Consider the following 21,475-nt stretch of genomic DNA (forward strand, 5'->3'; position numbering starts at 1 on the left):
TGCCCATGTCGTGCACGTTGAAATCGAGTTTGTCGTTGGCTGCATAACGACGACCACGCTTAATCGCGTTGCCACGGTGGCAACAATCCAACAAACAATCCGCGACTTTTTTACGATTCTTGGTGGTGGTGACTTGTTGTATCGGTGTCGTCGTTGCTTCCTTCTCCATCAGCGTTTCCTCCTCCTGTTGCTCATCCATGTTGTATATTATTATCATTATTATTTTTTTCACCTTTAAATTGACAATGTTTTGCCGTGATGATCGCCGCGGTCATCGGAGCTAAAAACATGACGTATCTGTGGTACAGCACGCACCTGACGGAGCTCAAAGCGTGGTCGATGAACGGATCTTTCTCGAGATCTTCCCACAGGTAAAGTTGACGTTCCGGTGGAATGGGAAGGAAGTGTGACGCTACGCCGGCGTAGACTTGCGTTATGACAGACCCTATGGTTTTTGTCATTTCGGCGCCAAGTCTGGCTTCGTATCTCGGGTACATTGTCGATGTCGCCCCCACCACCCAAGTATTGTTTGACTTTGCCACTGACCGCGAGTGCCACCAGTCTCTCTCGCTTGTCGTATTTATTATTATTATCATCGTCATCCAACATTTCTTTGAGCAGTTCATCGCACTCCATGTTATAATGTAACAAGCGATTTTTAAGTCTAATAAAATAAAATGCGATGCACGCGAAACACAGCGAGATGAAAGTCAAGTTGCACACAACGATAGTTTCGAACATCGTTTTGCTTGAGTTATGCTAGAATTTGCTTGAATTTTGCTAGAATTTTGCTTTTAAGGTAGCAGACTTTATATGCCACGTGTTGGTCGGTTTTCAACAAGAGTTTGGTGTGTTTTGTTTCGGCAGGCTGTTTCTTCACTGGTTCTCATTCTTATTTGGTCGGGATCAAGTCGTTTTCTCGCAAGCAGTCCTCGAACAAATCCCTATCCTTGCAGGGAAACAGGGGGACCCATATCGTCTGTTCCCGTAAATCTTTCAGCACCAAGTTGAATTTCTGTGTCAAAACCCAAATGCTGTGCTTCTTGTGTCGGCCTGAGAACGCCAGGTACGACAGTGCGTCTCGTTTTTTAACCATCTCCTTGTTGGCGCTGCAGTCGTCCAGGATGAACATCGTCGATTTTCCTTTCAGTTTGTCGTGGTAAGCGCGCAAACAGTCCTGCAGACGAATTCCAGGATCGATTTTGTGCACGTCCGGGTCCGTCATCACTCACGGTCTCTCCATGTACATCTTGTTCACCCGTAAAGTCGGGCAGATAATGTTCAGCACAAATGCCTTTTTGCTGCACCCCGTCTGACCGCACACGATGGCGCAGTGGGGATCGCGAGGTTAATCAATAAATGGCTTGCACGAATCTTCCATTGTCTATATTCGGTTGCGCGTCCATAATCATGTACAAACAAAAATTTGACTTGCTGGCTGGATTTTGAGCTTTTTTGGTGATTTGGATGGTGATCCCCTTGCTGCCGTTGTCGATGTGACGTCAGCTGCCGTGTAGTCTGATGACGTAGCTGGCCTCGATGCCATCCGGTGTGAGGATAACTTGTCAGTAGTCATTAAACCCCACCGTAAGCTTCGGTAAAACGGCATGTGCCTCAAGTCGCTCCAGTCAGCGGTATGGTAAACCAATTCCAATATGCCCGGTGACAGCTTCGGAAGTCCCGCCGATATGTTAAAACTGGTCTTGGCGCTGAATGCCCACTTCACACGGCTTTCGCTCGATATGTCGTTATTCGACAAAGTCCTTGATCGCCATGTCATTGCATTCGCTTCGAGGTTCTCCAGAGGTCTGGCGTAACGGTAAAACACGCCGCTGTGGTCAAAGCTCAGCACCTCGCTCCCGCTGATATTGATGGTGGTTTTCTTGACGATGGGACGACCCAGGTTGTTCACGTTCGTCCGCTTTGTCGGCCGTGGACTCCAACTTGATGTGAAAAGCCAGTTGAAGTCGTGCGAGGGCCGATGACGTCGCGTACGCCGTTGGGGAATCGAACCAGCAGCATTCAGGCTGACGATGATGCATGGCTTTGACTGACGATGCATGGCTTTGACTTCTGATGTTGATCTTCGGAAAGGATCTAGCTTTTACGTCCGTCTTATGACATTGTTTATATTGAAACTATGTATATTATAAGTTTAATATAAAAAAAAGCTGAACAACAATGATGCAGCAGCCATGGACACCTCATTCATGGGGGACACTGTGGGCAACGAACTTTTAAAGCAGGCTGTGGACGAATATTACGATGCTTTAAAGCGCGATAAAAATTACTTCAAACCATTGGGTCACGACTATCCGAAGTTCAAAATCGACAAGGAAGGGATGCTGCGATTGAAAGCTCATCCGGAGGTCGATCTCATGAACAAACACACGAGAAAACAGCTCGCCCTGTCGACCAGGCGTATTCTAGGGCGTTTTGATAGTGTTCAATGTCACCTTTCGGTAGATCGACCGGTCTAGCTTAATGGCATTTTCGACATTAGCTACGAACTGTTTCTGTAAATGCGTGTAAGCCGCCACTTCACAACCCACGATGCCAGAACGCATTTTGCGTCCTGACCGTCCAGCACGGCCCACATCGCCTCCGACACGAGGAAAACCCTTTCGAAATGTCCAGCATGAACATTTTCCACCGTCCCGCGGGTCCCTGCTCAAATCTCCAAACGCTGTAATCCTTTGCTGTCAGTTTAAAAGCCATGTGTAATTGCCGTTCCACCTCGTTCGTCTTGATGTAATGATAAGACTTGTAACCCCAATCTTTCACCAGCTGTTTGCTGGCTTCCATGAGATACATGGTGTGAACGATGGGAATGCCCAAACGTGGTTCGACCCGGCAACCGGCCAATCGACCGCCTTCGATCTAGTTCAATTCACCACAAAAGCAGCGTTCGCATTCACATGTCGATCGTATGGATTGTTTATGGCATTCCAAATTATCCTGGCGGAATCGGGTGCCTGATTTCTTTTCAGGATACCGTCTGATCTGGTAGTACATGTGAAACGAGAATACAGACCGACTCGCTAGTTCATCACTACGTGTGTGTAGTTCAACGCCATGCCGCGCACCCGGCCGCCGCCAAGACCACACAAATTGAATTGATTCTGGCCAGAACTGCATCGGGTTGTTGAACCAAGCGTGGAACCGGTTGCGTGAGATAGAGTAGCACTTATATTATCGCTTTTAAATATAAACACTCCCGGTTTGTAGCATATTTGAATTGTTATATATTTGTATATTACATCTACTTTTTCAATATGTACGTGACGCCCGGAATCACGAAAGTGGTGAGTCCGCTCAACTGCTGCACGCGATGGAATGCTCACGCCCCGTCAGCTTCGAGAGTGGCTTTGGCGACATCACCTACCACCAAGCAATAGACCAACATCAGCGGCAAAAACAACAGGCTTTTCGTCAATAACGTCCGCCAACCAAATAATGGACAGCTACTACACTGGTGCTCTCTCAATGAAGAAATCTTCAAACACGTGGGAGCCGAACTCAAAATGAGCGACTCAAAGCGGCGATTTGATCATAAAAGAATAACAACGGAAAAACGACTTTAGCCATTGGCTAAAACGTTCGGGTTTACGATGCCAAGCGACATGCAACAAGGAAACCACTGTGACTGATGCAGAAATTTCCCCGATCCTGCGCTCTCTTATCGCCAGAACTGTGCATTCATCTCGATCAGCTGAGCATGACCCAGCCGACAATGTTCCAGAACTGAACGACCTTCCACACTACTGAGAGCCATGCTGGGTGGAAACAGAGAAAGTACAACGGCGGCAGAACTGATTCGTTTTAGATTTCGCGGGCATTACAAGAGGGTAACTGAGGGGCAGCATCACGGAATTGAAAAATATTGGTTTTAGATGTTAAACACAACTTCATAAGTATAGCATATCTCAACCACGGCGGCTTCACACATCACGACAATGGACCGAGTCTCATGGTCCAGGAACACGCATGATTTGGAGACCTCTGGGACCTGATGCGGATTCAACGAACCCGAATTCGATGGCAAACGTGTGCGGCTTTGCAACTGAAAAACACCCTTTACAAATCGCGTCCGAACTGCTGCTGGTGGTGGTGGCGCCGAACTGCCGCCGGTGGTAGTGGCAACGACCCTAGGCGATTTCGTTGATACCGAAGAAGCGGTCAACAACACTCAAAACGACCTGATACAGAATCGACGAGGATGAATGGACGATAACCCCAGCCTTTCCGTGGCAGGTTGTTCCACCTGGACGACGTCCGCGACCAGCGGCCGCCCCTTCAGAAACCACGCAGTACACTGTCATCTTCAACGACGACAACAAAATGGGTATTAGTCCCATACCAAATCCGACTGGAATCTCAACATCACGCTCGACTCTCCCCACGTTTTCACGGGACAACAAAGATCACTACCTGACGAAGGAGTCATGAACAACGGAACGCTGCTCGTGAAGCTTACGTGCTTACACAAAGACGCTAGCGTGATCGTCAGCTATGTGTTGAGGGGCAAAAGTAGGCCACATGTTGTCGAGCAAACCCGGGACGCAAAACGTGATGGGATTGCAGATGGTGGTGGAATTCGACAGCGTGAAGTAAAAACGTCCTGGAAAAAATCTGGCGCTGAAATCCACGCTGTACATCCAAGTCTACCGGCGAACCGCCATGGGTGGTATGTAACGCCGTCGAAATCGTGAAAGGGATCAAACTCCACTGGGCCAAAACAACAACAATACCAAGTTTGCTCCAGCTTACGTGCGGGTGATCGTTAACGATACACCAGTCTGCGAGGAGTCCCACCGTGACCGGTGGAAGACACGATATCGCATCACCTAAATGCTCCTGCACCGACAACTTGCCTTACATCTCATGGGTTTAAAGTGCACGTCCGAGGAATTATCCGATAACCAATTGAAAAACCATTTAAGTAATACATTATATTTAAACAAGATGAATACCATCATCATCCCAACGTCACGCTAGTTGATCTCGAAAAGGGGACACGCGAGGGAGTTCGATCTGCCCGGTAAAGAAAACACCTTGGCAATGCATGGGCTTACAAGACAATCCTGTACAAATGACGAGAAGTCATCATCGAATCTCAGTTGAACTGGATTATTAACCTGGTCCCGACCTACCCCTATCTTATCATGTGGACAATAATGACGGTGGTGGCGTCTCGCTGTAACAGAAGGGATACTGCTGGGGACCGACCCCATGCTATCACTAAAAAGTGATTATTTCCTAAACTGTTTTGACTGATTTTCTTGAAAATTTGCATGCATCTCGGCAGATGGTTACGCTATAGCAAAACGGCATTGGGAACACTCTCGATGACTTCATTTAGATTAATTAAGACTTAATTATGATGACAAAAAGTTGGACATTTTGCCTTTTCCCCGACCGACCCCATGCTCACTTAAAAGTCAATATTTCAGAAGTATTCGACCGATTTTCATCATTATTTTGCATGTGCACCTCAGTAGTAGTATACACAATTAAAGGGACTCCCAGGGCTCAATTTTTTTAATTAGGAAGGCCTTGAGGGGACCTGGTCCCATAGCCCCATTGTGTATACAACTCTGCTTCTACACCATAAGGCGTGTGGGATCGCACTAACAACCAGTTCATTTCCACACATCAGTAATGTCCACATGGGATGGCCAGATGGACGTTCAGGCTAGCATAGTTCCATCCTTAACTCTCAGTCGGAGAGGAGGAGAGCAGGCAGCAGCTGATTCCCTCTTAGATTTGACATAAACCAATCATTGCTGGTAAGAATCTCAGAATCGACCAAACTTCTTCTTTCTAAATTCCCCACGCATCCACTCTCATCGGCATTCTAAGGTTGGTTGAGTCATGCCTCCTTCAGCACATAAAGCTGCCACTCTGATTGTCATATAACGAGTGTTTAGAACCCAGTGGTAATCCACCCACTGTGGTGTAACACCTGCCCTCCATGTCACCAGGATCTGGGTATCCTCTCCGAGCGTCTTTAGAAATGAAATGTTCAAACACTACATTGGTTTAAAACCCTGTGATTTCATTTTGATTGTAGTATTGCGGCAAGTTCTAGGTACGACCCCTCCTTTGAACAGCACGTAGTTCGCTACGTCCAGGTAGACCGTGTTGATCATGTCCACGATCCAGCCTGAGCCCATGTGCGTGTAGCGTTCCAGGGATTCTCGTATTTTTGCAAACGACGTGTTGATGGACTCGTCGACGGACTCGGGCTGAGTCGCGACTTCTTGCTTGCCTCTGAAGTAAGGCTGGACGTGCTCGGTGGTGCCGTCCGTCTGCTGTTTGTCCAGCAATATTTTCACTGTGAGTTGAAATTTGAGGCTTCCCAGATTGTTCAGTTCCTCCCTTTTGTCTGCGACCAGCGGTTTGATGTTGGCGGCGTCCATGTTTTTTTCCACGTCCAGCCTCCAGCCTCTCAGATACTTTCCTACGGCGTAAGCTTCATGCGCACGAACCGTAGTTCGACGGGTTTGTGTTCCTCCAGCATTTCAAGGAGCTTGGCTTTCCTCATGCGAATAACCTCTGGAGCCCACGCTCCTGAACTTGGCGCTTTGAGCTGTTTTCACCGTGGGTTGTCGTTGTTCGCCTTCGTGACGAGCAATCTCAGCAGCAGAGGTTTCCCTCAAACGAGTAACCGATCACTCCGCGTATTTTTGGCAAATCCTTTTCAGTTCTTGAACGGTAATCATCGTTGCTATATCAGTGTGTGAAAACTTTTCTAAATGATGCATGTTAGATTTTATTCTCAGCAGTCAGTTGCGTTAAGTTGAGGTAGTCTCTTTTTGTCAAGTAGATGAGATGGGTCTTAGTACCACATCCATTCGCGGGCTTTGCACGACGATAATGGTATTTCACGCCCGCGCCCCCCACTTCGCACATGTAATTCATGAAACCCTTTCATATGAACATCATGTGTATGCCGAAATATTCGGGGGTGCATTTCCTGCCTCAGGTTTCAATTTTTCCTAGCAGCACATACTTTCAGTTATACGGTGCACGTTTTCCCCTCTTTATGTATATACACATAAATAAATTTTAGTCTAATTGTTTGGCGATCAACATGGTCGCCGCTAGACTCAGCGCCACGAAAATTAGTTTCCGGTATTTCTGTTCCGGCGAAGGCATGTAAAACTGCGAGAGGGTGGGTTCGTCGCCGAGAGGTTCGAGTCGTTTGCCGGTGAGCAGATAGTATACTCGCATGGCGTCATCGACGTTCTTGAACGTTTGAACAGCGTGGTTTTCACGCGAGAGCTGGTCGTTGATGAACTGCATTCTCTGCATGCGTTTTTTGGTGTACTCGGCTTGCGCCGCTTGCAGTTTCTCCAAGGCCAAATCTTGACGTTTACGTTCTGCTTCCATTTAGGCCACGTTTGACGTTCTTAATTTGGAGAAGAGATAATTGCTGCCGGAAAATGCCAGGGCGTTGACTAATTCACCACCGACCATCGTGGCCATCGTAGCCATTCTTTTTTCTTTTTTTTAATCTTATGTGTTTTTTTAAATTACTTCAAAATATTTTCCGGTATAATCCTTGTTTCATGAGAATGTCCTTGGTGGCCATCGCCATCCCTTAGTCCATGACGAGCATGCCCATGTCATGCACGTTGAAACCGAAGTTTGATCGCTATTGCATAACGACGACCACGCGCTTTAATCGCTAAGCCACGGTGGCAACAATCCAACAAACAATCCACGACTTTTTTAGGATTCTTGGTGGTGGTGACTTGTTGTATCGTTGTCGTCGTTGCTTCCTTCTCCATCAGCGTTTCCTCCTCCTGTTGCGCATCCATGTTGTATGTTATTATCATTATTATTTTTTTCACCTTTAAATTGACAATGCTTTGCCGTGATGATCGCCGCGGTCTTTGGAGCTAAAAACATGACGTATCTGTGGTACAGCACGCACCTGACGGCACTCAAAGCGTGGTCGATGAACGGATCTTTCTCGAGATCTTCCCACAGGTAAAGTTGACATTCCGGTTGAATGGGAAGTAAGTGCGACGCTACGCCGGCGTAGACTTGCGTTATGACAGACCCTATGGTTTTCGTCATTTCGGCGCCAAGTCTGGCTTCATATCTCGGGTACAGCTTGTCGATGTCGCCCCCACCACCCAAGTATTGTTTGACTTTGCCGTTGACCGCGAGCGCCACCAGTTTCTCTCTCGCTTGTCGTATTTATTATTATTATCATCGTCATCCAACATTTCTTTGAGCAGTTCATCGCACTCCATGTTATAATGTAACAAGCGATTTTTAAGTCTAATAAAATAAAATGCGATGCACGGGAATAACAGCAAGTTGAAAGTCAAGTTGCACACAACGATAGTTTCGATCACAGTTTTTGCTTGAGTTATGCTAGAATTTGCTTGAATTTTGCTAGAATTTTGCTTTTAAGGTAGCAGACTTTATATGCCACGTGTTGGTTGGTTTTCAACAAGAGTTTGGTGTGTTTTGTTTTGGCAGGCTGTTTCTTCACTCGTTCTCATTCTTATTTGGTCAGGATCAAGTCGTTTTCTCGCAAGCAGTCCTCGAACGAATCCCTATCCTTGCCGGGAAACAGGGGGACCCATATCGTCTGTTCCCATAAATCTTTCAGCACCAAGTTGAATTTCTGTGTCAAAACCCAAATGCTGTGCTTCGTGTGTCGGCCTGAGAACGCCAGGTACGACAGCACGTCTCGTTTTTTAACCATCTCCTTGTTGGCGCTGCAGTCGTCCAGGATGAACATCGCCGATTTTCCTTTCAGTTTGTCGTGGTAAAGCGCAAACAGTCCCTGCAGACGAATTCCAGGATCGATTTTGTGCACGTCCGTGGTCCGTCATCACTCACGCCGGTCTCTCCATGTACATCTTGTTCACCCGTAAAGTCGGGCAGATAATGTTCAGCACAAATGCCTTTTTGCTGCACCCCGTCTGACCACACACGATGGCGCAGTGGGGATTGCGAGGTAAATCAATAAATGGCTTGCACGAATCTTCCATTGTCTATATTCGGTTGCGTGTCCATAATCATGTACAAACATAAATTTGACTTGCTGGCCGGATTTTGAGCTTTTTTGGTGATTTGGATGGTGATCCCCTTGCTGCCGTTGTCGATGTGACGTCAGCTGCCGTGTAGTCTGACGACGTAGCTGGCCTCGATGCCATCCGGTGTGAGGATAACTTTGCCGTAGTCATTAAACGTAAGTTTGTATGCCAGCCTGTCGCCCACCGCGGCTTGGTAAAACGGCATGTGCCCCTCAAGCAGCTCGAAGTCGAGCAATATGCAAAACCAATTCCCGTATGCCTCGGTGACGGCTTTTTCCCCTGCCGTTATGTTGCTGAGCTGGTCTTGCGTGAAACCGTACCCCACACGGATTTCGTTCGATATGTCGTTATTCCGACAAAGTCCTTGATACGCCATGTCATTGCATTCGTTTGAGGTTCTCCAGAGGTCTGTGTAACGGTAAAACACGTCGCTGGTCAAAGCTCAGCACCTCGTTCCCGCTGATATTGATGGTGGTTTTCTTGACGATGGGACGACCCAGGTTGTTCACGATCGTGCGTTTGTCGGCAGTGGACTCCAACGTGATGTGAAAAGCCAGTTGAGTCGTGCCGGGGACGATGACGTCGTTCACGCCCAGGTTGGGGAATCGAACCAGCAGCATTTGGTTTTGATCGATCGTGCTCGGATTGTTGGTGATGGTCACTGACTGATGCATGGCTTTGACACCGAGCGGCCCTCTTGATCTTCGGACAGGATCTAGCTTTCGTCCGTCTTGCGACATTGTTTATATTGCAACTATGTATATTATAAGTTTAATATAAAAAAAAAGATTTTGACGTACACCAGCTGAACAACAATGATGCAGCAGCCATGGACACCTCATTCATGGGGGATAACGTGGGCAACGAACTTTTAAAGCAGGCCATGGACGAATATTACGATGCTTTAAAGCGCGATAAAAATTACTTCAAACCATTGGGTCACGACTATCCGAAGTTCAAAATCGACAAGGAAGGGATGCTGCGATTGAAAGCTCATCCGGAGGTCGATCTCATGAACAAACACACGAGAAAACAGCTCGCCCTGTCGACCAGGCGTAATCTAGGGCGTTTTGATAGTGTTCAATGTCACTCGGTAGATCGACCGGTCTAGCAGTGGCATTTTCGACAATAGCCATGAACTGTTTCTGTGCCTTGTAAGCCGTCACTTCACAACCCACGATGCCAGAACGCATTTGCGTCTGACCGCCCAGCACGGCCCACACATCTCCGACACGAGTAAACCCTTTCGAAATGTCCAGCATGAACATTTTCCAATCGTCCGTGGGTCCCTGCTCAAATCTCCAAACGCGGTAATCCTTGCTGTCGTCGAAAGCCATGTAATCGTCGTTCCACTCGTTCGTCTTGATGTAATGATAAGACTTGTAACCCCAATCTTTCACCAGCTGTTTGCTGGCTTCCATGAGATACATGTTGTGAACGATGGGAATGCCCAAACCGTGGTTCGGACCCGGCAACCGCCAATCGACCGTCTTCGGATCTAGTTCGAATTCACCACAAACGCGTTCGTACGCATGTCGATCGTATGGATTGTTTATGGCATTCCACGCCTTATCCTGCGGAATCGGGGTGCTGATTTCTTTCAGGATACGTCTGATCTGGTAGTACATGTGAAACGAGAATACAGACCGACTCAGTTCATCACGACGAGTGTAGTTCAACGTCATGCCGCACCCGGTCGTCGCGCACCACACAAATTGAATTGATTCTGCCAGAACTGCATCGGGTTGTGGAACCAAGTGTGTACCGTTTGCACATTCGTGATCGAAAAACTGTAATTTTTAAACCATGAAATGTAAACCATCCTTTGCATCGACCACAATACTCGGTTGCGTGAGATAGGTAGCACTTATATTATCACTTTTAAAATAAAACACTCCCGGTTTGTACATATTTGAATTGTTATATATTTGTATACATATCTACTTTTTCAATATGTACGTGACGCTTCCGGGAATCACGAGTGGTGAGTCCGTTCAACTGCTGCACGCGATCGATAACACGTCCGGTCAGCTCGAAGTGGCGCTCTGCGACATCACCTACTACCCGCAATAGACCAACATCAACGGCAAAAACAACAGGCTTTTCGTCAATAACGTCCGCAACCAAATAATGGACAGCTACTACACTGGTGCTCTCTCAATGAAGAAATCTTCAAACACGTGGGAGCCGAACTCAAAATGAACGACTCAAACGGCACGGTCATGTTAGCCAACAACGGAAAAAACGACTTTAGCCATTGGCTAAAACGCTCGGGTTTACGTCAAACGACATGCAACAGGAAACCACTGTGACTGGTACGAAATTTCCCGATCTCGTTCCTTATCGCAAACTGTGCATTCATCTCGATCAGCTGAGCATGACCGACAATGTTCCAGGCGAACGACCTTCCACACTACTGAGAGCCATGCTGGTGGAAACAGAAAAGTACAACGACGGCAGAACTGATTCGTTTTCGTTGCGGCATTACAAGAAATTAATCCGAGGCAACATCACGGAATTGAAAATATTGGTTTAGATGTTAAACACAATCCCATAAGTATAGCATATCTCAGCACGACGCTTCACATACGACAATGACGGAGTCTCATGGTCCAGGAACACGTGATTTGCGACCTCTGGGACACGCGTGGATTCAACGAACCCGGAGTCGATGGCAAACTGTATGCTTTGCAACTGAAAAACACCATTTACAAATGCGTCGAACTGCTGCTGGTGGTGGTGGCGTCGAACTGCCGCTGGTGGTAGTGGCAACGACCTAGGCGATTTCGTTGATACCGAAGAAGCGGTCAACAACACTCGAAACGACCTGATACAGAACGACGAGGATGAATGGACGATAACCCCAGCCTTCCGTGGCAGGCTGTTCCACCTGGACGACGTCGAGACCACGGCCGTCCCCAGAAACACGCAGTACACTGTCATCTTCAACGACGACAACAAATGGGTATTAGTCCCATACCAAATCGACTGGAATCTCAACATCACGCTCGACTCTCCCCACGTTTTCACGGACAACAAAGATCACTACCTGACGAAAGTCATGAACAACGGAACGCTGCTCGTGGCTTACGTCCTTACACAAAGACGCAGCGTGATCGTCAGCACGTTGAGGCAAAGAGTAGCCCACATGCTGTCAAGCAAACCCGGGACGCAAAACGTGGGATTGCAGATGGTGGTGGAATTCGACAGCGTGGTAAACGTCCTGGAAAATCTGCCGGCGAAATCCACGCTGTACATCCAAGTCTACCTCGGCGAAACGCCATGGGTGTGTAACGTCGTCGAAATCGTGAAAGGGATCAAACTCCGCTGGGCCAAACAACAACAATACCAAGTTTGCTCCGCTTACGTGCGGGTGATCGTTAACGCCTACACCAGTCTGCAGGGAGTCACCGTGACCGTGGAAGACACGATATCGCTCACCGAAATGTTCCAACTCGACAACATACATCTCATGGGTTTAAAGTGCACGTCCGAGGAATTATCCGATAACCAATTGAAAAACCATTTCGTAATACATTATATTTAAACAAGATGAACCATCATCATCCCAACGTCACGCTAGTTGATCTCGGGGACACGCGGGGATTCGATCTGCCCGGTAAGGAAAACACCTTGTATGCATGAGCTTACAAGACAACTTGTACAAATGACGAGAAGTCATCATCGAATCTCAGTTGAACTGGATTATTAACCTGGTCCTGACCTACCCCTATCTTATCATGGACAATAATGACGGTGGCGTCTCGCTAAAAATAGAAGGGATACTGCTGGGGACCGACCCCATGCTCACTAAAAAGTGATTATTTCCTAAACTATTTGACTGATTTTCGTGAAAATTTGCATGCATCTCGGCAGATGGTTACGCTATAGCAAAACGGCATTGGGAACACTCTCGATGACTTCATTAGATTAATTAAGACTTAATTATGACAAAAAGTTGGACATTTTGCCTTTTCCCGACCGACCCCATGCTCACTTAAAAGTCAATATTTTAGAAACTATTCGACCGATTTTCATCAAATTTTGCATGCACCTCAGTAGTAGTATACACAATGGGGCTACGGGACTTCCCATGGGCTCAATTTTTTTAATTGAGCCCTTGGGGGGACCTGGTCCCGTAGCCCCATTGTGTATACTACTCTGCTTCTACACCATCAGGCGTGTGGGATCGCACTAACAACCAGTTCATTTCCACACAGCAGTACTGTCCACATGGGATACAGATGGACGTTCAGGCTAGCATAGTTCCATCCTTAACTCTCAGTCGGAGGGAGAGCAGGCAGCAGCTGACTCCCCTTAGATTTGACATAAACCAATCATTGCTAGTAAGAATCTCAGAATCGGTCAAAATTCTTCTTTCTAGATTTCCACGCACCACTCTCATTGGCATTCCAGGTTGGTTGAGTCATGCCTCCTTCAGCACATAAAGCTGCCACTCTGATTGTCATACAACAGTGTTTAGAACCGTGGTAATCCCACCCACTGTGGTGTAACACCTGCCTCCATGTCACCTGGATCTGGGGTATCCTCTCCGAGAGTCTTTAGAAATGAAATGTTCAAACACTACATTGGTTTCTGTGATTTCATTTGATTGTGACGTTATGGTTACCGATGACGTCACAGCAGCGACTTATCCCACTTGTGGGAGATATCATTTGTCATGTTCTCCTCCAGTAGAAGCCAGTCATAGACAACAGAGCAGCGACTTATCCACTTGTGGGAGATATCATTTGTCCTGTTCTCCTCCAGTAGAAGCCAGTCATAGACAACAGAGCAGCGACTTATCCCACTTGTGGGAGATATCATTTGTCCTGTTCTCCTCCAGTAGAAGCCAGTCATAGACAACAGAGCAGCGACTTATCCCACTTGTGGGAGATATCATTTGTCCTGTTCTCCTCCACTAGAAGCCAGTCATAGACAACAGAGCAGCGACTTATCCCACTTGTGGGAGATATCATTGTCCTGTTCTCCTCCAGTAGAAGCCAGTCATAGACAACAGAGCAGCGACTTATCCCACTTGTGGGAGATATCATTGTCCTGTTCTCCTCCAGTAGAAGCCAGTCATAAACAACAGAGCAGCGACTTATCCCACTTGTGGGAGATATCATTTGTCCTGTTCTCCTCCACTAGAAGCCAGTCATAGACAACAGAGCAGCGACTTATCCCACTTGTGGGAGATATCATTTGTCCTGTTCTCCTCCACTAGAAGCCAGTCATAGACAACAGAGCAGCGACTTATCCCACTTGTGGGAGATATCATTTGTCCTGTTCTCCTCCAGTAGAAGCCAGTCATAGACAACAGAGCAGCGACTTATCCCACTTGTGGGAGATATCATTTGTCCTGTTCTCCTCCACTAGAAGCCAGTCATAGACAACAGAGCAGCGACTTATCCCACTTGTGGGAGATATCATTTGTCCTGTTCTCCTCCAGTAGAAGCCAGTCATAGACAACAGAGCAGCGACTTATCCCACTTGTGGGAGATATCATTTGTCCTGTTCTCCTCCAGTAGAAGCCAGTCATAGACAACAGAGCAGCGACTTATCCCACTTGTGGGAGATATCATTTGTCCTGTTCTCCTCCAGTAGAAGCCAGTCACAGACAACAGAGCAGCGACTTTTCCTACTTGTGGGAGATATCATTTGTCCTGTTCTCCTCCAGTAGAAGCCAGTCATAGACAACAGAGCAGCGACTTATCCCACTTGTGGGAGATATCATTTGTCCTGTTCTCCTCCAGTAGAAGCCAGTCATAGACAACAGAGCAGCGACTTATCCTACTTGTGGGAGATATCATTTGTCCTGTTCTCCTCCACTAGAAGCCAGTCATAGACAACAGAGCAGCGACTTATCCCACTTGTGGGAGATATCATTTGTCCTGTTCTCCTCCAGTAGAAGCCAGTCATAGACAACAGAGCAGCGACTTATCCCACTTGTGGGAGATATCATTTGTCCTGTTCTCCTCCAGTAGAAGCCAGTCATAGACAACAGAGCAGCGACTTATCCTACTTGTGGGAGATATCATTTGTCCTGTTCTCCTCCAGTAGAAGCCAGTCATAGACAACAGAGCAGCGACTTATCCCACTTGTGGGAGATATCATTTGTCCTGTTCTCCTCCAGTAGAAGCCAGTCATAGACAACAGAGCAGCGACTTATCCTACTTGTGGAGATATCATTTGTCCTGTTCTCCTCCAGTAGAAGCCAGTCATAGACAACAGAGCAGCGACTTATCCCACTTGTGGGAGATATCATTTGTCCTGTTCTCCTCCAGTAGAAGCCAGTCATAGACAACAGAGCAGCGACTTATCCCACTTGTGGGAGATATCATTTGTCCTGTTCTCCTCCAGTAGAAGCCAGTCATAGACAACAGAGCAGCGACTTATCCCACTTGTGGAGATATCATTTGTCCTGTTCTCCTCCAGTAGAAGCCAGTCATAGACAACAGAGCAGCGACTTATCCCACTTGTGGGAGATATCATTTGTCCTGTTCTCCTCCAGTAGAAGCCAGTCATAGACAACAGAGCAGCGACTTATCCCACTTGTGGGAGATATCATTTGTCCTGTTCTCCTCCAGTAGAAGCCAGTCATAGACAACAGAGCAGCGACTTATCCCACTTGTGGGAGATATCATTTGTCCTGTTCTCCTCCAGTAGAAGCCAGTCATAGACAACAGAAAACATCAACCAAACCAGGACGTATAAGTTTATTTCAACACGAGAGAAAACAGATAAACTACAATTTCATATATTCTGATAAAAGTATTGTTATTTAAAATATAAAATATCAACATTTTCTATGAGCCATCACGATGAGTGACAGTGTGACAAGGCACGCAATGAGAATACAGCAGAGTTGTAAAAGACAATTGTCAGCAGTAGTCCGAGACCGACCACACAACCTATATGAGTCGTTTATCCCAGCAACAGAGCTGGGGACCTACTCACCAACCTCTAACTCTCACCAGGTATACCAGGCTACAACTACATATCGGGAATCTCCAGCACAGTTGTTTGTGCAATACATCATCACACATCACAACTGAAGTATTGCACGTGAGTTAGCACATCCCCCTACAATACACCAGGTTAATCAGCTGTGTACATATTTTGACGCTGGCTGGAGCGAGTGCCGTCCCAAAACGAATAATGACGCAGGCTTTGTCATCGAATAATTGGTAACATTCTTTAAGTATTCATATAAAAGACTTGTTTTTAACCTAAGAGGCCGCCAAAGATAGTATCACTGTGAATACGTGTGAACATCTATACTTCATTATGACTCTTATATCAACTGGCTACATGTTTATGTTATTGTTGATTTTATTGTTTCTGTTCTTATATTTGTAAAAAGAAATCATCATCATCATCATCATCATCATCATCATCATCATCATCATCATCATCATCATCAAAATTTTATTGTTATTGTTTTTGTGCTACTGACATTTTTGTAATATTTTTATGAAAAATATGCGGCGTAAAACTAAACTAAACTATAATATTTTAAAAACCTACAATGAAAATCTGCCTCCTCAAATTTCAGTGTATCTCTGTCACACAAGGCCAGTGTCACCATATGTGACAGTTCAATATCATGCTATGAGGCGCTCAGCATGAAGCCCTTGGTCCATTCAGACTGGTACGAAAAGCTAACGTGAACCCTCCTGGTACCCATGTATGGCGTAGCGAGGTTCTCACTCCAGGCAGTTGGTGGGCGGGGAAAGTTGTGGACGTAAGGGAAAACCTCGCACCAACAAGCCCGATAGTGATTTACAAACAAGTGGACGTAAGGGAAAACCTCGCACCATGAGTCCCAGCCCGATAGTGTATACAATATGCGCGATTTACACAAGTGGACGTAAGGGAAAACCTCGCACCATGAGTCCCAGCCCGATAGTGTATAAAACGGAAGCATGAATAATGCTGGTTATCTCACACATCTAAGAAGGACATATGGAAAGGTAAAATACATTAAAATTCTTAACAAAGTAAACAATACTAAAATAATGATACGCACTGAGTATTTCGTAAACTGTTATATAAATATTTCATAGACTAACAGGTTTATATGACATGAGCAAACGCCATCCTTGTCCACAGAGCAGGGTATGATATGGGCTCCATTCACCATCTACATTACTGATAGCAGCACAGCATCAACCACACCATCATGAAAGTGATTCATCGTCACGTCTATGTCCAAACTGCCTTTGAGTTATCATGTGTCAGGTTTTAAGGAAAAATTGTTTAGGTAGAAACAGCATAACCATACAGCTGAACGGTTACTTTGGGTCAAAACATAGCGTGTGAAGATAACAGAAAATAACCGTTTCACACATTTTCGCCATGCCCTTCGCTTGACCATGACATAAGTAGAAATCACAAGTAACACATGCTAGGTATATAGTATGTCAGGTAACTTTCATGATCTGAAACATCTAATTCATACCCATAAAATACCAAGTTGTTAAATATATCCATAAATAATACACACTTGATTATGGCAGTTGTATAGTCAGTGTTATATTGGAGGAGCACTGTGTAAAACAAGCATTACAGTTGAAATATATGCCGATAGAAGTCTCACAACACCACTTATCTTACCTCCGGAATGCTGAGATCTGATTGGTTCACATATCTTGATAAAGTACATGTATACGGCCTGGGAGGGAAATATATCTCTGGGCGGCAGAATACATCCTTTATACCCGCTTCGAAGTCAGCATTGCACAAGTTATTCTGAGCTCAATACAAGCTGTGTCTTCTATGAATTTTCAGTTTGTTTGAATTCTTGAACTCGAAACATGCCAAAGCTAAATTCATTGTGGCAGTATCGCTGTGTGTGTATGTGATTTATACGCCCCAGATATCTAGCCTATCGCCAGACGCATTGCTATCACAGTCTTGGCTACAGCTGATAGCATAGTACGATCGGTAAAATACTAATTTTATAACTTTGACATATTATATGAATGATAAAATCACTTTTCTCGTTCAGATTTATCAAGAGGACAAACTGTCCTATCATATCAATGTTATTCATAAAGGTGACCAATATGACGCAGAAATCGCCCATTGCCATGACACCTAAACAAAGCTCATTCACCTCTTCTTATTGACATTGTGTTCTATCAAGGACAAACCATATAGTATGTATATATACTAGAAACGGAAGGATATCCCTGCGTCTGGCACCACATAACGCCCACTGCCATGGTGTATGCCTAGTACCATGTGTTACAACAGGCAGACGTGGTCTGTAGACTCACTGGAAGCTGTCTGCCAGCCATCTTGGGTCTGTGTCTGGAGTCAGCACCTGAAGTACACATAACTCCATGAACAATAGCACCGTTATCACATAACTCCATGAACAATACCACCGTTATCACATAACTCCATGAACAATACCACCGTTATCACATAACTCCATGAACAATACCACCGTTATCACATAACTCCATGAACAATACCACCGTTATCACATAACTCCATGAACAATACCACCGTTATCACATAACTCCATGAACCACCGTTATCACCGTTTAACTCCATGAACAATACCACCGTTATCAAACTCCATGAACAATAGCACAATACCGTTATCACATAACTCCATGAACAATAGCACCGTTATCACATAACTCCATGAACAATACCACCGTTATCACATAACTCCATGAACAATACCACCGTTATCACATAACTCCATGAACAATACCACCGTTATCACATAACTTCAATGAACATTAACGTTATCATACCACCGTTAGCACATAATTCCATGAACAATACCACCGTTATCACACACATAACTCCATGAACAATACCACCGTTATCACCGCATAAGTTCATCAATACATAACTCCATGAACAATACCACCGTTACCGTTATCACTCCCGTTATCACATAACTCCATGAACAATACCACACCATAACTTATGAACAATACATAACTCCATGAACAATACCACCGTTATCACATAACTCCATGAACAATATCACCGTTATCACATAACTCCATGAACAATACCACCGTTATCACATAACTTCATGAACAATACCACCGTTATCACATAACTCCATGAACAATAGCACCGTTATCACATAACTCCATGAACAATACCACCGTTATCACATAACTTCATCAACAATACCACCGTTATCACAAAACTCCATGAACAATAGCACCGTTATCACATAACTTCATCAATAATATCACCGTTATCACATAACTTCATGAACAATACCACCGTCATCACACAACATGATTAACAATACCACCGTTATCACATAACATGATTAACAATACCACCGTTATCACATAACATGATTAACAATACCACCGTTATCAACATGATTAACAATACCACCGTTATCACATAACATGATTAACAATATCACCGTTATCACATAACATGATTAACAATACCACCGTTATCACATAACATGATTAACAATATCACCGTTATCACATAACATGATTAACAATATCACCGTTCTCACTTCAGTTCATTAAGATACTGTTGACAACATATACAGCGGCTGCAGATACCTTGCAAACAGAATTGATACAACAGCTGACTGAGTGTTTGGGGTACAAGTTTATACACGTGTGCTAGACATCTACTTTTCAGTGATCTATTCATATAATACCCACTACTAATTTGCTTTAGGTTGAATGGAATCTGTCGGCGGTGTGTATGGCTATAGATGGGTTGATGTTATCATATTCAGACATACCCTGAGAACCAGTTTCAGGTTCAGCTCTGGTGTGATTCCCTGTAACTCTGAGAAGAGGGGATATGACTGGTCGAGGACCATGTCGGGAGCACCAATCAAATCCTTGATGTCGATCTCAACAGTCCCGTACACTGTGTCGTTCTTGCTGTCCTTCACCTGCACCAGACAACACATGTACGTTCACTTTCTCTCAACAGGTTCACATTCATACACAGATTCACTTACAGCTTGTTCAGCTTGACCTGATCAAGTGAATACTAATGCATTGCGTGACCGTGTCACAACTGGTTGGGCCTATTATTGTGAAGGGGTGCACCTCTGTCAGTTGATTGTCAACATGTCCGAACAGCCGAGACAAGGTCGCAGTTTAACATTCTCTGCTCCCCTATTTAATGAGGTTAACTCGACCTGCCGTTTGTGCCATTTGACCTCCTGGGTCATGCATATGTAGAGTAGATCAGGTCAAGCTGAAGAAGCTGTACTAATTCGCATTCTGAATCAACGGCTGCATATGGAAACAAAGAACCATAAACATTTATTTGATACGAAGCAGACAACCTGTTAAACATGTTAAGGTCGATCTCTCCACATACGTGCTAGATTATCGGCTTCGAATCCCCACATGGGTACAATCTGTGGAGCCCATATCTAGTGTCCGATGCCATGATGTTGCTGGAATATTACCAAGAACGGCGTAAAACTGTACTCAATCACTCACTGGGTCCCCATCTTGACGCAACGTAAACATTTGTCTGCTATTTAGGTGTTGTAATATGCACACACATGCAGATTTAAAAATCATTAAATACAAAAGGTATAATTTCCCTCTACCATTAAGCCAACATCCATCGTATTTTCCCAATATGATCTGTGGCTGCACAGTAAAAGAGGTCAAACCTTTAATGAAAGCATCTGTTCTCCTGCGCATGTCATCAGGAACCGGAAGTCCTGTTGCCACGAGGGCTCTGGTGCGGCAGCAGCTTCGGTGCTCGTGAACTCCTGCTCCTTGAACGACAGACTGACAACGGGGGACACATCTTCGGGTTTCTGGTCAGGTTTCTGCAAACAGTTGTTGAAACATAAACAGACGAAGTAATGTCGTCCAGTAGGAATAACTAAATTAACTAAATCCGTCGTTGCCGTATGAAGAGTGAGCGAGTTTGGTTTAACGTTATTATACTGCAGTATAGGCCCGCTTGGCGTGATGCAGAGTGAGCGAGTTTGGTTTAACGCTATCATACTGCAGTATAGGCCCGCTTGGCGTGATGTAGGTCTCACACGTCAGTGAAACACATTATCACTGGAGCTAACAAATCAGGAACATAATCAATGCAAATCAGGGACTTGAACATGCAACCAGACGTATTGCTGGTAAACACTAAGGGAGGCAACTCTGCACAGCGAATCCACCTTGAGCAGAAAGCATGTGGAGGTTGTTGTGTAGGATCGCCTACATGGCTGCTCTGTACTACGTCTGTGTCGAGCACCTGGAATTACCAGAGTGGTAGCACCAAGGGTATATAGGAGGTCTCACACATGAGCTGACAACCACTTAACACAGCATTCTAGGGTTAGACCATGATGAAGTATGCGATATAAGATCATAAGCACTATGTGGGAATCATTGTTAGTTACTAGGCAATCGTTCCCTGTAACT

The 21,475-nt window shown here is 45.4% G+C and overlaps 1 protein-coding gene across 3 annotated transcripts in view; it reads right to left on the reverse strand.

Annotated features, from left to right (window-relative positions):
- Positions 1-17,290: 17,290 nt before the first annotated feature.
- The window catches only part of LOC124253188 (extended synaptotagmin-2-like), a 28,351-nt gene continuing 24,166 nt past the window's right edge, over positions 17,291-21,475 (reverse strand). For all 3 annotated transcript variants that reach the window (XM_046686914.1, XM_046686911.1, XM_046686912.1), the window contains 3 exons: positions 20,716-20,877; positions 19,819-19,974; positions 17,291-18,393 (listed from right to left, as the gene is read on the reverse strand). In XM_046686914.1, the coding sequence (XP_046542870.1) occupies positions 18,343-18,393; positions 19,819-19,974; positions 20,716-20,877 (369 nt within the window). In that variant the 3' untranslated portion in view covers positions 17,291-18,342. The remainder of the gene's footprint in view (positions 18,394-19,818; positions 19,975-20,715; positions 20,878-21,475) is intronic.

Source organism: Haliotis rubra, unplaced genomic scaffold (genome assembly GCF_003918875.1).
Source record: "Haliotis rubra isolate DU_JTF1 unplaced genomic scaffold, ASM391887v1 Scf534, whole genome shotgun sequence".
NCBI classification, from domain to species: domain Eukaryota; kingdom Metazoa; phylum Mollusca; class Gastropoda; order Lepetellida; family Haliotidae; genus Haliotis; species Haliotis rubra.